Source organism: Lates calcarifer, linkage group LG10, assembly GCF_001640805.2.
Source record: "Lates calcarifer isolate ASB-BC8 linkage group LG10, TLL_Latcal_v3, whole genome shotgun sequence".
NCBI lineage: Eukaryota > Metazoa > Chordata > Actinopteri > Centropomidae > Lates > Lates calcarifer.
The window spans coordinates 14,196,282-14,210,366 of record NC_066842.1 but is presented as its reverse complement, the minus strand read 5'-3'; the positions used below and the strand labels follow the sequence as shown (position 1 = coordinate 14,210,366).

Genomic DNA, 14,085 nt, shown 5'->3' with positions numbered 1-14,085 from the left:
TTGCAGGATAAAATACAGGTCAAACTCTGTTTTTAAAAAGAAAACATAGAATTTGAGGTTTTGATGAGTAAAGGAAACTACTGTGGTGGCCTGTCATTAAAAATGAGCTCAGGATGGCAAGATGGTTGAAACCAGCAAGAAAATAGGAAGACATCATTTCAAAATAAAACATCTGTTAAAAACAGAGCTGTTAAGAGACACTGTGATGAATAAATCTTCATTTTGAAAATAACAGTTTTGACCCCACAAGTCAAAAGACATACCAAAGGTGCACATATTGATCACAAACATTTTAATTTCAGTTGGACTTGGATAAATGGGAAATGTATTTATATTCATTTTTTGTGAGTTTGGCTGAGGATCCCAGTTCATCAGAATGAGACCTCCAAAATATGACCCACCCAACCATAGGAGCAAATACAGTTTATTTTTCTGCTGTGAACGGTTTATCTTGGTCAGCAGAGGGCAGCAAAGCGCCATCGATGCCTCTAAAATATCCACGAATAAGAACCCATGCTCTCATCAGTAAGCGACAAAGATGGCTGCGTGTGGGCTGTTCCGCTCCCTGTCTTCCAACTTTTCCACAGTTTTTCCCTTACTTACCCGCACGGCACCGCTTTCTCCTCTGCGGCTGGCATCTAAACCTTATTTTCGAAGAACACTAGCCTCTTCTAGCCGATTATCAGCAGGTATTCCCCTCTCTGAATGTGTTGTAGTGTCGCATGTTAGCTGACATTTTCGGTAGCTGTTGGGTAACATTAGCTAGAGAAAGGACATGAGAGCATGTGTGACTTTGTTTTTCTTCTGGCTGTCACACTGACCGGGGATTAAAAAATACTTACAATACAATACATATTAATACAAACTCTAGTGGGAATCTCTGTATATTCAACGTCTGTTGTGTGTTGTGTTGTGTTGCAGCACTTAAATTCACAGACAAACACGAATGGATTCGAGTAGAAGACGACGGAATTGGGACAGTCGGTATCAGCAACTTCGCGCAAGTACGTCCCCTGTCCGTGCGCGCACACAGACACTTCATGCACAAGCTCGCACACGTGCACGCACAAACACACGGTAAAGTAAGTGTCTTTTCTGAAATCTTTGTCCTTTCTTTCTATCGCCTGTAGGAGGCTCTGGGAGATGTAGTTTACTGCGGACTGCCAGAGGTGGGGACACAGCTGGCTCAGCAAGGTATGAAGCCGTGTCTTAGACTGACGTTACAACACAGTAAACAACACAACATTGTAAAGTGCTAATATGAAAGGAACTGAGCCTGATTGCATGCATCGGATTCTCTCTGTAGCTTGTGATACTGGGACTACATCCATTTTCATATACGAGATAGAGCCCAGCTGATAAACTGGCCTGGTGTTATAAGGTCTTTGCAGATATATGAGTGTTTGAAGATATATGAGGTGACAAATGACAAGAAATTGAAGCACAGAACTGCCAAAGATATTGTTTTGAAACAGTGCGAGAATCATGACATGTTTATTTTTCACCTGTATGTTCTGCCCAGTACATTTCGTGGTCAGTATTATCTGTATTGGTCTCAGAAATATAAACATGAGACTAGAGATGCGATTTTTGATCATCATAGTTCTGTGTCAAAGTTCAGATCTTGTTATTCATTGGTCTTGATGGCTGCAGTACATTGGTGTAATACAGTTTTCTGATCATATTTTACTAATGCTTGAAAGTATTGAAAAGATTAATTGATTACAATGCACAACCTTGAAAACTGTGTGAAATCCAATCTTGTTTTGCTTCAACCTTAGGTCAGTAAAAAGTGACAGAGAAGAAATTGTGGTTATTTTGCCTGCTTTGTATTTAGTTTTTCGACAAAACGGGCCTTTGGAAACATAGATACTAATAATTTACATCCATATTATTGCATTTGGTTGTAAAATCCTTTTAGCTTGTAGCACCTGTAGTCAGCCAAACATTATGTAGATGTCATCGTGCCCCAGAACATGACGTAGCAGTCCTTCTGTGTAGTTTCAATTCTTCTGAAATGATTTAATGTTGATGTAAATGCATTTGTTTCTGACTTTTACCATCACAGATGAGTTCGGAGCTCTGGAAAGTGTAAAGGCAGCCAGTGAGCTCTATTCCCCTTTGACTGGAGAAGTTGTAGAGGTCAACACACTACTGGCAGACAACCCTGGTCTGGTCAACAAATCCTGCTACAAAGATGGTAAGCACACATATAAAAACACACACAGTCCATGTGGATTATTCTGTTATTTGGAGAAGGCAAAGTCTAAGAAGCAAAAGAAAAACCCTTTAGGCTAATGTGAGGCCTTAAACAGGATCAGCCTGTAGTTGAAGTTTTATGCTGTAAAATAATATTTGACCATATTAACAAACCTATGGAGTTCAAGGTCATTTCCACAGTTTGCGCATCGACACCAGTATTTTCAAATGTTATTTCTCCTTTTTCATTTTCACAGATACATGCTTTGCTTGTACTTATTCTGAAGACTAGTATGGTTTTGTTTGAAAAGTGAATAAAACAAGTTTTACAAATCATAATAATTCACAGTGACAGGCTTTGAGGATAAAGGAAAAAGCTAACTAGCAACATTATTGTTTGGACAGTAGATGGCAGTAATGCTACGTAACAAAGAAGACAGTCATTGTAGGATTAAGTACATTAAGCTGTTTTGTATAATTAAAATGAACAGTATCTTTATCCTACAAGCATGAATTATTGTCACTCCACACTTGATCCATTTTTCTGGTTTTCCACTTTTTTTGGTTTTTCTTACCTCCCCTGACCATAACTAGGTTTCCTCTCAATTTAGAAATGTGAAAATCCACTTGGTTGATATAGTCATTGACCACTCTGAATCTTGTCTGTTGTCAGAAACACATTATCACCAATGTTCTGGAGAATCTAAAGGTTAATTTTCAGTCACAGTAGCTTTACTGTACATTAATAGTGTAAATTTGCCAACAATAAAGACAAACATAATGTTGACTGTGATGGATTACTATAACGAAAAGACTGCTTTGATGATGCTCAACTTGTGATAAAGGGGCTTACATATGCAAAAAAACATTGGCATGGTCCATGACTCACAGCTTAACCTGATTTTAACCTATTAAATACAGGTTGGCTGATGAAGATGACCATTGCCAAGCCTGCGGAGCTTGACGCTCTAATGGATGAAGCAGCCTATGAGAGATACATCCGCTCCATTGAGGACTAACACCTCCTAATAAGTGCTATGTTCCCTCTCTCCTTTTCAAACAGCACTGGCAGGGAGATGCACAACATGTGCCTGTGTCAGGAACAACGCTATGCTTAGCATCTACCGGTGGAGCTAAAGAGCTCCGGTTTGCTGACCTGCCAGTGTTGTAGACCTGTGAACGTTAGGAAACCTTTATCTACTGTTAAAGACTGACTTTAGGGGACCTGCCAGTCTGCACTGACTGAACATTCAGTGTTGAGTTCTTGCAGCCTGAGAGCCCCAAACAGAAGAGACTGAGACTTGCAGTCAATAGAACCGTTTCCAAGCATTTCAGTCAAACGTGAACTTGAATTTCTGTTCTAGGGCATTGTTAGACTTTAAAAAGCACTTTGGTCTTTATGGTATTATTAATTATGTTGGTCTACATTGCATGTATGACAGCTACACTGTAGACATGGGACCTATACAATAGAAAATAAACATTTCCTTACACATTTTGTTGCTTTTCTCATTTTTTAATTTCCCAAAGTTAAAAGAAATATAGCTTGCTATAGAATTTGACTCAGTGTGTCTGCACAGCATCTCTGGCGGTACACAAGCATTGAACAGGTGATATGCTTGACACTTTGTCAGGGCATCACATAATATAAATGTTATTTGCATATTTGGTGATTTGCATTAAAATAAAAGCAAAGAAAGCAGCTTCAGACAACCACATGTGATATTAGGCAACATTTCCAGCCTAAAGTTAGAACCCATTATATAAATCTATACAAAAATGTTGCTCCAAAAACTAAATTCAGAACCCAAGATTGGAACCTGACACCACCTCCACCTTGATTGAAGACTTTTAAGACACACACTGACTGATGCTGTTTACAACTTGCTGACTGTAAAATAGGTATACATTTTGAAAATGAGCTGCTGAGAAGCATTGAAACTTTTTCCCTCCTCAGTTCTCACACTTTACAATGTATGTATAGCTGCATGAAAATTTTCATGATAAAAAATAAAGACCCTTAAGAAAGGAAGCTGCACCAAAGTTAAATATATTGGTTAATTTGAGCCATTGTTTTTCACAGGCTAGTATAATAGCTTTGCTCAATACCTGAGATTTTCCATTTGCATTTTAAGGCTAGCAACTGTGTGGTCTCTTAAAACCTGTAAACATAAAGGCTTAAACCCTGGATCACCTGAGTGAAGCGACCACCCCACCAGGCACTATAGAGAACCTGTCCTTGGCTGTTGGGGTTCGTCTGGCCCTGCCCCGAGGTGCAGGAGGCCGAGGGAGTCCCTCCATTCTGCGCTGGTCGCTCTCCAGCCTCTCCCTTCTCTGCGTTCCCTCATACATCACGCTGGCAGTAAAGTCTCTCTCATTGAGGAAGGCAATGGTCTCGTCCCTTTTGCGGCTCACGTACCCCTTTAGAACAGCATTGTAGGGATTTGAGGCGGCATCTGCATCCGGATCTTCTAGCTGGTGTTTGAATTCCATGCGGGTGATGACAGGCAACAGGAACTGCTTCCCTTCTGCCACCACATCGCCGCCCCTGTGTGACAGACCCAGGGCCTCTGAGACGAGGCGTGGGGGCAGAGGCACCAAGTCACAGCCTGTGCGTTTGTCCACATACTGTCCAAATTCCTTCCGCACCACAGCTACATCTTGCAGAGACTGACTCCTTCGCTCCTCTAGGTCTGTGATTATTCGATTGGGATATGTCTGGCCAAACACCACACCTAAACAGGATTGCAAGGACAGGAGCTTTCTATGTCATGCTTTGGAACTGTACAGGTGGCATTATTCAAATCATTTAAACAAATGGCAAATGTTTGCAAACTCACCTGCGCGTCGAAGCATAGATGCAGGACATTTCCAAGGTTTATGGATAAGCTCATCAGGCAGATCTGCAAGCTCAGGACACCATTTCCTGACATAGCTGCCGTAGGGGTCACAGGTCATTGCTGCATCGACGGGGTGCATGACAAAGTTCCAGTGGTCCAGACCACACATGCCCCCATTCTGCCACATCATGGCATCTATGGCAACATCTGCATCCACTAGGGTGTCCTAAACACATGAGAATATTAGATTCAGTCAGTAGTGGTTGCTATACTGCATGTCGCTGCACATGATATTTATGGCTGTATGTGTGCACGCCTCACCTGGAACCAGCGGTAGCCTTCTTGCCAGGGCAGATGGAGGTATGCTATGAGGAAAGACGCCACCACGTGTCTCATGTAGTTGTTCATCCAGCCTGTCAGCCACAGCTGCCTCATGGCTGCGTCCACCAGGGGGTATCCTGTTCGACCACGCTGCCAGGCCTTCAGCTGGCCACGATCACTGCTCCACCGCAGAGCCTGCGAATACCAATGCAATAAACGTTGTTTTTCACAGCGTGAAATGGGCTTCTTACTACAAATGAAGAAAGTGAAGGGTAGATCAACTTTACCTTGTTATTTATGTGTAACACTCAAAGTAAATGTTAATGTGTTATCAAGATATCTGTAGCACATTTCTACCTTGTATGGAGGTCTGAGGGATTCCCAGGGGAGGTCGGGGAACAGTGTTAGCTGCCAATAGGCCAAATCCCTCCAGGCCAGTTTACGTTGGAACTTCGGAGGTCGGCAGCGTGCCCCTTTGGCATCCCATAATAGCCAGCGGGGGCTGAGCTGACCAAAGTGGAGGTAAGGAGACAGAGAGCTGGTGTTTGGTGCATCTGCCCGCCCTGACTCTTTTTCATACCTATACACACCTAGGGAACATGGAAATAATCATGAGGTACTGTTAGATCAATGCTATGCTTTTTATCATTCATACAAATGCAATGTATGTTTACAATGTGAGAGCAAGATGCCTCACCATCATGAAGAAAGGCCTCTAGCCGGGCATGTGCTCCTTCTTCACTGAAATCCCAGCATTTACGAATGTTAGCTGCCCAGTCAATCTGAATGCGAAAATGAACACAAAAAATATCAAGGATTGCATGATCTAATGTTAATCATATTCTGGGCTTTAGCTCTGTTGTGATTACTGACCGTTGTACCATCCTTCCTGCGGGGCATGCGTGCCAGCCCTAGTGTGTCCAAAGAGACACCCCGAGGCCAGTGGGCAGGTGTGGGGAGAGATACTGGAGGGTCCAGAGGAACCCCTAAGGCAGACCCTGGGTTCTGTTTACAGCAGCTCATGAAGTGAGACACTGAACCTATTCCTACACCACAGAAGCAAACAAAAACAAAGTTGTCCTTAGTGCAATTTCATCTGGGATCGCTTGATGTATTTCAAGCTTTAAACACACATATTTACGCAACTGCAGTACACCATGTTCACCTTACTGTGACCTACCTCTGAGTCCCACACCCTCAGTGCTGATAGAGTAAGGGTCTCTGAGACAGTAAGAGTGCAACATCCTGCATTCAACACCATCTTTCTGCAGAGCTGACACCACCGTGTCATCCCTCTCCTTCAGCCACGGCTCATACAGAGCATTAGCCAGCACTGTTCTCGCCCCAGTCTCTTTTATCAGTTCCTTAAGGGATCGCAGAGAAGATCCCACTCCGTTCCCCTCTCCGTTTGCTGTGAGGAAGACAAGATGGCTGCCAATGCGCTCCAGAGATGAACAGAAACAAGACAAAGCTTGATGAAGCCAGTATTTGCCTGTAAAAAGAAGGGAAAGTATGATTGCAAAAAGATTACGAAACTGTTATTTGGTGACAAATATTATATGAGGAATCGATGCACTGTGTTTTAAAGTAGTCAACTTACAGGCTCCCCCCACAGCCACAGTAATCCCAGGTCCCTCCTCTTCTTCGGGGCTCCAGATGAAGACAGGGATAACGGGTGCCCCAACCTCCAGTGAGCCAATGAGAGCAGGATTGTCACACAGTCGCAAGTCCCTCCGAAACCACAACAGTACTGGTGGCTGTGCTGACGGAGAGTGGGGCAAACCCACAACCTGCTGGCTGCCCCCTTTACGCCGCTGGCGCCTGTTCTTAGAGCGTTTTGGTTTCTCTGATTGATCTCCCTCCTGTACTGTTTGGTCACCTTCTACAACCATCTCTTGTCGGGAAAAAGAGGCAGATGGTCTAGAGACACACACAGTTTGACATGTCCCTTTTGTCTCTTTGTTATTTTTGTCAACATGTGTGCTTCTCTGTAGCTCAGTCTCTTGGGTTGTCTTTGGTGGGCACACCATGCCCAAGGGTCCAGTTTGTGCTGAGTAGGTGTTCTCAGCAGCTACATCTGTTAGCTGGGTGTGGCTGCTTCCCTGAGGCTTAGATACTGAGGTCAGTTGAGCTGAGCTGCTCTGAAGCTGCTGAAGTCGGGACTCTTGGCTGGCGCTTGACAGCTGGTGATCTTTCATTTCCAGTACAGAGAGAGCCAGTGCAAGTTCCAGTTGATCATCTTCAGTCTGCAATTAAATTAGAAGAACCCATAATTAGTACAGTTAAAGTATCTGCTTAGTCATTGGCAGAGGTGACAAATTTGTGTGCACTATTTGCAATTACATGCACAAATAGTAACAGTTCAAGCATAACAAATGTAGGACAGCAAGTTATTGTGGTTAAAACTGTCGGAAAATTTGCACTCTACCATACATATTTGTATGGAAAAATGTTGGGTGATGGTTTCACATCATGGACAATAAAAGCTTCTGTTAGAGAAAATGGTAAGCTAGCTTATCTTCTTTGTTGTTTGATTAAACACTGTACTGAGTTTAGTAAGATAACTTTTACAATAGATTGGTTCTTGGATATCTGGCAGTTTAGTAAAGCATTTATGATGTTTAAGGGCTTAGATGGATTTAATAAAGCCCCACAGAGGTTTTCGCCTATTTAATCTGATTAGACCTCCCCTAAGGACTGTGTGGATACAGTCCGTGGTACAGACAGTTTGTTTGAATGTTGGACATCTCACTCACCTATTAGTTTTGTTTTTGTTATTTGCCATTTTTATTAGGACTAGATTTACAATACAATAACCATTATACTATCACTTTATACTGTTTTGTTAATTTTACTAATACTTCAGAATTCTTAATAGGGCTCCACTGAGCTTGGGTTTAATCAGTCTGAATAAGTGAAAACACCTGGACGTCCAAGGCAACTTTTAAAATACACCTTTTGCTGTTTTTTTGTTTCGTTAGATATTACTACTCAGTATTATACTGTTATTGTGAGCGAAGTTACTTGCGTGCGAATCGAATTCAAAACATGTAGCCTATTAACTTTAGCACGTATCTTTGACTTTCAGCTCACTGGGATACCAAACGATGCCACCAAGACCGTGGGGCAGCTGCTAGCACAAGCTAGCTGTACCTGACAACTGAGAGCCAAGCAGCTACAGTACAGGACTGACTTGTGAAGACATGAGCTCGTTTAACAAGCCAAGAGTCTGAGGAGAAACAAAAGGACTAAATTTCCTGTATAAATGGCGCTTAAACTCAGCAGGTGGCCTGGGGGAGAGATTCGCAGGGATGTCCATATTACTCGAAATCGAGGTAAATTAACTACATAGCTGTTTGCTAACACGCTAGCCATGACAACTTTAGTTAAAACTTTAGCTAATCTGGAATTTGTTTGTCTCTTGTAGTGGTCAAGAATCACTGAATGCTGCTCAGAGGGGTAAGTAAGATCAAATGGACAAACTGTCACTATTTAATATAACAATATAAATACTTGTGCAACAATAATATCATGATTTAAAAACAAACGCATTGTTTTCTTGCTCTCATATTGGAGTAAACTACTCTATCTCGTCTATAATTATGAAAATATTTCTCGAAGGATTCTTATCTTTTTGTATTTATTCTCTTTTTGGTGTGTCTTTTTTTTGTAACTCGAACCACTTGGTTACCTAAGTATTTTAAGTGCTATAAGTATAGTTGTGTAAACATTCAACAAACATTCACTGACCTCAGAGAAATATTTCTTGTAGATGGAGGTGAGGGTGGAGTACAGGGAGCTGTTGGCCGTGGACAGAGGCTGGATGAGGGACAGGAACCGTGACCGGGTCTCCTGGTGTCCCAGGAGAGAGACACACATCGCAAAGAAACCCTCTGGATCCTCTCGACCCACCAGCACTTCCCTCAACATCTTTCTCACCAAGGATTTGCTGTCATCGGCACCAACCGCTGAAGGAGACATCTTCAAGTGAAAGGTGACGATATATAATATATATATATAATGGTATAAACGTTAACTTCCAGTAGTCTCGATCATTCAGACGCCCTTAACCGTCCGTATCCCTCTGACGGTTACCAAACTGCTGATTTTGAGTTACACAAGCCCATGTGTGAGTGTTTTGTAACCTGCAAAGCTAAAGGTTTGTAATGGCTTAATATCACCATTAGGGGGCATACAAGTCTAATAAATAAGGGCTATGCAGGGAGGATAGTGAACTCCATGGGTGTTTGGCTGCTTATTAACAGCGTGTGAGTAACAGTAAGATGTAATTTATTTTAATAAGATAGTGAGATATAGACGTAATACATGCTATAGAAATATCTGCTTTTGTTAAACATCTCACACCCTCTCTATTTCATCTTTCTCTCTACATTATAATCACTTCTCTACTAAAACATGGCTGTCAACTAAAATGTTTCATGACCGAGGCCCCCACAAGATAAATCCAGTCAAAGAGAGATCCATGGTTTAATTTGACCAGATGAAAAAAAAAAAAAAGGGGGGGGGGGGTGTCCCTTAAGATAATCTCTCGATCATTTTTGCATAGCCTTCATCTTGACAGGAATGTGCTCCTTTTCAAGTGCACCTTGTGATGTGAGTCTGAAAAACAAAGCTGGGAGACGGTGTACCCAGCAGTGAATTTTTAATCACAGTCTGTATTCACACTGTGGAGGGGTTGCTAAGTAATTGATTTTTTAAATGAGACCATGCATAAGCGTTTAAATGTATGCAGCTGGGAACAATGATTTGTGACACTTGTGGGTGAGACTTTTAAATGCTCTGTGTCATTGATAGGCTCTGTTCTATTGCAGAAGTTACTCAAAGTCTTATTTTGTTCATGCTAAAATATTATCAAGCACTCATCTAAAATGTGACTCAGGGCTTCATGCACAAGAACATACAGTCTCAATTATTCAGGCTTTTATGTGAGAAGCAGTGAAAGTGTATGAAGGGAGGATGTGTTGAGAGCTGTGGTATGTGGAGAGAGCAAGACAGAAAGAAAGGGAGAGAGAGAAAGAGATTGAGAGAGAGAGAGAATCAATAGTGTTTAGACAGAGAAGTGGAGTCTAAGTGTGTGATCAATAGAGAGCAGAGAGGAGAGATTAGCTGCTTTTCTCTCTCAAACTAACACTGACAAATTGGTGAATTGGTGTATCGGCCCTTGGGCTAAACGGATTGACCTGCTGTTTCCATGTTCTACCGTGTACTGTCAATAAAGATCTGTGTTCATTGTGGCTCTCAATGAAGACAGTGAATGAAGCTCCGGAAGAGAGAGAAAAAGGGAACGCGAGGAAGCGAAATGGGAGAAGTAGAGAGGGTGTAAAGCAAAGTGCAGCTCAGGTGCCCCGAGTATCTGCGATCCACACAAAATGTCCACACCTCTGTCTCATTAACACATACGTGCATTCACATGTGCATCCTCGTGCACACTGTTATAAAACCATAATAACGTCTCCAGGAAAATTAATGGAAAGACAGATTAAAAACTAAGTGAGGAGAAACGGGCCACTGGTGTAGCTATTTGCAACTCATAAATCATTCTGACACACCCACGCGCATGTAGACACATGCATAGACACACACACACATACACACACACACACACACACACACACACACATACTGTAATTAACCACAGGCTATTTACTCTCTCCTGCTGTAAATTAGACATGCAGACACAGTTATTACATTAGGGGGATCTGCCATGCAGAATACTAACAGGGGGAGGAGGGGACATGCGTACACACAACAACCCGCTCCTACAAAACATAAACACACACACACATACACATACACAAGAAAGAGGGTATGGAAGAATCATAGACTGACGGGAGTGAAAATGAAGCTGCAGCACAGAGAATAGGGGCCCCCAGCTCTTTGTTCCCTGCTGCATTTCATTATCTGAAACGCCAGCCAACACACACGACACACACACACACAACGCACCTCCCCCTTCCCTAAAGCTGTCTGCCTCCACTCCATGCACATAGCACAAAAAGAGAGGAAAATAGAGATACTGCGTCAGTGCCATTCACTGACATCTGGACTTGGTCATGACAAGCATGTCTGCATGGTCATCCTGAGCTGATTAGCCGGTCCAGAAGCTTCTCTGAGTTGAACAGTTCCCTTCAGCCTGCACTGGCAGAAAGCACTATCCCATAAATTCTATTTTAAGCAGAACAATAGGAGATGAGGACTTGATTAAAGCAGGTATTGATACTCTGTCTTGGGTGGCTTGTCTCCATTTAGTCCATCTGAAGTTTTTTTTTTTCTGGTAGTCCACCTCCCTCTGTTTGTGTGTGTGTCCTCCAGTTCCCCCTACCTCCCTCACCCCTCTCTGTCCCTCTGTTTTCCCACGGTGATCGATAGCTCATTACAATCATTGACTGCAGCTCATCAGCACCTGTTAAGGTCTGGAGAGACAGAGAGAAGGTGCATGTGCGTCTGAGAATGTGTTTTGTGCTATGCAAGCCTATAGATAACATAAAAGACTGGTCTGGAATGAGTCAGAGTTCAGGTTTGACATTTGAATGATTATTTTTTGATTCACATCCATTGCTGCAGGTGTCTAGTTTGTCGCCGCTTTATGGTCCGTGGTCTTGGGGAACATCTTATTATGCAACTCACGTGGGTACCATGGTTTGTTGCTATGGTGATTGCCAAGGGAGCCAGAGTATTATAGGTGTTTATCCTAGACAGGAGCAAGGCTACTCACCGTCTATCAGGACACGCTTCAATTTACCACACAGTTTGGACCTCACATAAAGATCAACACAGCCACAGAGGGACAAAGGGAAAACACAGAATACAACACAGTCAATTGTTGATGTGATTTCGTGGATAGATTGTTCAGTATTCATATTCCTAGAAGAAAGACCTTGTTCAAACACTTAGTAGTTGGTTTAGTGCGTCACTGCAGGGTTTGTTTTTGGAGAGGACAGTCTGTGAGCAGAAAGGAGCAAACAGAGAAAAAGAGAAGGGAGTCTGAGAGACTATTAAAAACTACAGACCATGGTTAAAGGCAAGGAGAAGTGTTTTAAAAAGACACAAAATAAAAGAGACAATAGTGACACCTCAAGAAGTCCTCCATGGATTCGTTCACAGGATGTGGTCTAAGAAAAGAGGAAAATTAGCGTAAGAGTGTGAAGTTTGAAGGAAAAGGGGATATAAATAGAGTGAATACAATGGAGGACTGAAAAGAGAACAAGTCTCTCAGCCCATGCATAAATTACACACATCATTTACATATTCATTATGTTTTGTGTACTAATGAGAGTATTTGCTTAATAGCTCCACCACCACTGGCAGCTTTTGTTTGACATGAGAGATCTTAAAGATGAGGGGGGAAAAAAAAGAAAAACAAGGGAGCAAGGGTCATCTTGAAGTGAGTGAGGTCAATGGTAGACAATCGATTTTACCGATAATCGGATCAATCGTATTGCTGTATAGTGGGTGTGCGTATGAGCTGAACTTGCGCAAGGCGCTTAAGAGATGTGAAGTGAAGCACACATGATGGGGGTTGGTAAAAGTTAATTAAAACAACACAAGCTTTCTCCAAACTCAGGGCTCTCTTCGTCTTTCTCTTCTTGTCTCGGTGGAATAAGTAACTGCTGCGGTAATTACCTACAGGGCAGTCACTCAGAGCATTCCTTCAGGTGCCAAAAAAAGTCTCCCAAATGACGACGAACAGCAACGATTTGCGGTGTGCGTTTAAGAAATGAAAAGTTGTATATGCGTCATTCAAGTAATATTGTGTACATATACAAACGCAGCATTTAATACGAACACAGAGGGTAAATGATTCACAAAGTGGATGAATGAAATGAGGGGAAGAGAGAGGGATGGAAATGTAAAGACAGGGGGAAGGGCAACGGAGGGATGAGCTACAAATGAGAGCGATGGCGGTGGCAGGTTGGCACAGTGCCATCCAGTCAGGACTTGAGCGGGGGCGGGCATGGGCATGGGCGAAGGGGCGAGGAGAATAAGAATGGAAGAGGAAGAGAAATAGACCTCCATACTGCTGCCATAGTGCCACCTTGGCACAGGCACAATGGGGCGAAACAAACAGCATAACGGGCAGAGAAAATGAAGATATAGAAAATATCAAAGGACAGCGAAGCGTAGAAGTGAGCAAGATGCCAGCAGACAGAGGATGACTCAGATGTAGATGGATGAAGGGAGCCAGGGAAGGATGTTGAAGAGGGAAATGGAGAATACTACAAAACTGCAAGGTGTAACTCCGTGATAACCACGGATTATATGAAGAAAAACGGCGGCGGAAAATCCCACAATCTGCCCATTTTTCCAACTTTTTCTCTGTGCCAGTCACTGCGTGCCAGCCAGCGGGCACTGTGCCAACCTGCAGTCGTGGTGTACCCAAAGCGATCAAAGCGGTCAACATAGAACTGTCTCAGTCGACGACAAGGGGACTCACCTCTGAGGATTTGCTGCTAATCACCGTTTGCTTGCTTGGACAAAGCCAAGAAGAGGTGCCCAGGCAACGGTTGCCAGCGATTCTGTGATGGCATCTTTTCGGGGGGCGGCAAGGGCACGGGGAGAAAGATGGCACGCTGCCAAGCCAACATAACACACACATTTGTAAACAGAAACCTCCATACGGTGAGCAGAACATTTCGGCTGCCTTCAATGTTTTTTGGCGATGGCATCCCCTCAAGGGAGAGACCAGAAACAGAGATGGCACCAT

General features: G+C 42.9%; 2 protein-coding genes and 1 long non-coding RNA gene across 6 annotated transcripts in view; 2 read left to right on the top strand and 1 right to left on the bottom strand.

The window, feature by feature from the left end:
* Positions 1–507: 507 nt before the first annotated feature.
* Positions 508–3,694, top strand: LOC108875185 (glycine cleavage system H protein, mitochondrial). Of its 2 annotated transcripts, none has more exons than XM_018663935.2 (5): positions 508–689; positions 922–1,004; positions 1,131–1,194; positions 2,069–2,200; positions 3,263–3,694. In XM_018663935.2, the coding sequence occupies exons 1-5, from the start codon at positions 539–541 to the stop codon at positions 3,334–3,336; spliced, it is 504 nt and encodes a 167-aa protein (XP_018519451.1). In that variant the 5' UTR covers positions 508–538; the 3' UTR covers positions 3,337–3,694. The 2 variants fall into 2 exon arrangements, with proteins under 2 accessions (XP_018519451.1, XP_018519450.1); XM_018663934.2 differs by having other exon boundaries at positions 509–689; positions 3,121–3,694.
* Positions 3,695–3,841: 147 nt separating this feature from the next.
* si:ch1073-390k14.1 (deoxyribodipyrimidine photo-lyase) lies at positions 3,842–9,341 on the bottom strand. Its single transcript, XM_018663867.2, has 9 exons — positions 9,111–9,341; positions 6,961–7,606; positions 6,541–6,852; positions 6,234–6,406; positions 6,058–6,142; positions 5,718–5,950; positions 5,361–5,555; positions 5,040–5,265; positions 3,842–4,934 (listed from the first exon to the last, which is right to left on the bottom strand). Exons 1-9 carry the CDS (start codon positions 9,339–9,341, stop codon positions 4,390–4,392), a joined length of 2,646 nt encoding a protein of 881 aa, XP_018519383.1. The 3' UTR covers positions 3,842–4,389.
* The window catches only part of LOC108875192 (uncharacterized), a 30,798-nt gene continuing 25,020 nt past the window's right edge, over positions 8,308–14,085 (top strand). For all 3 annotated transcript variants that reach the window (XR_007813977.1, XR_007813978.1, XR_001959827.2), the window contains exons 1-3: positions 8,308–8,695; positions 8,788–8,819; positions 9,133–9,354. This is a non-coding gene — a long non-coding RNA (uncharacterized LOC108875192). The remainder of the gene's footprint in view (positions 8,696–8,787; positions 8,820–9,132; positions 9,355–14,085) is intronic.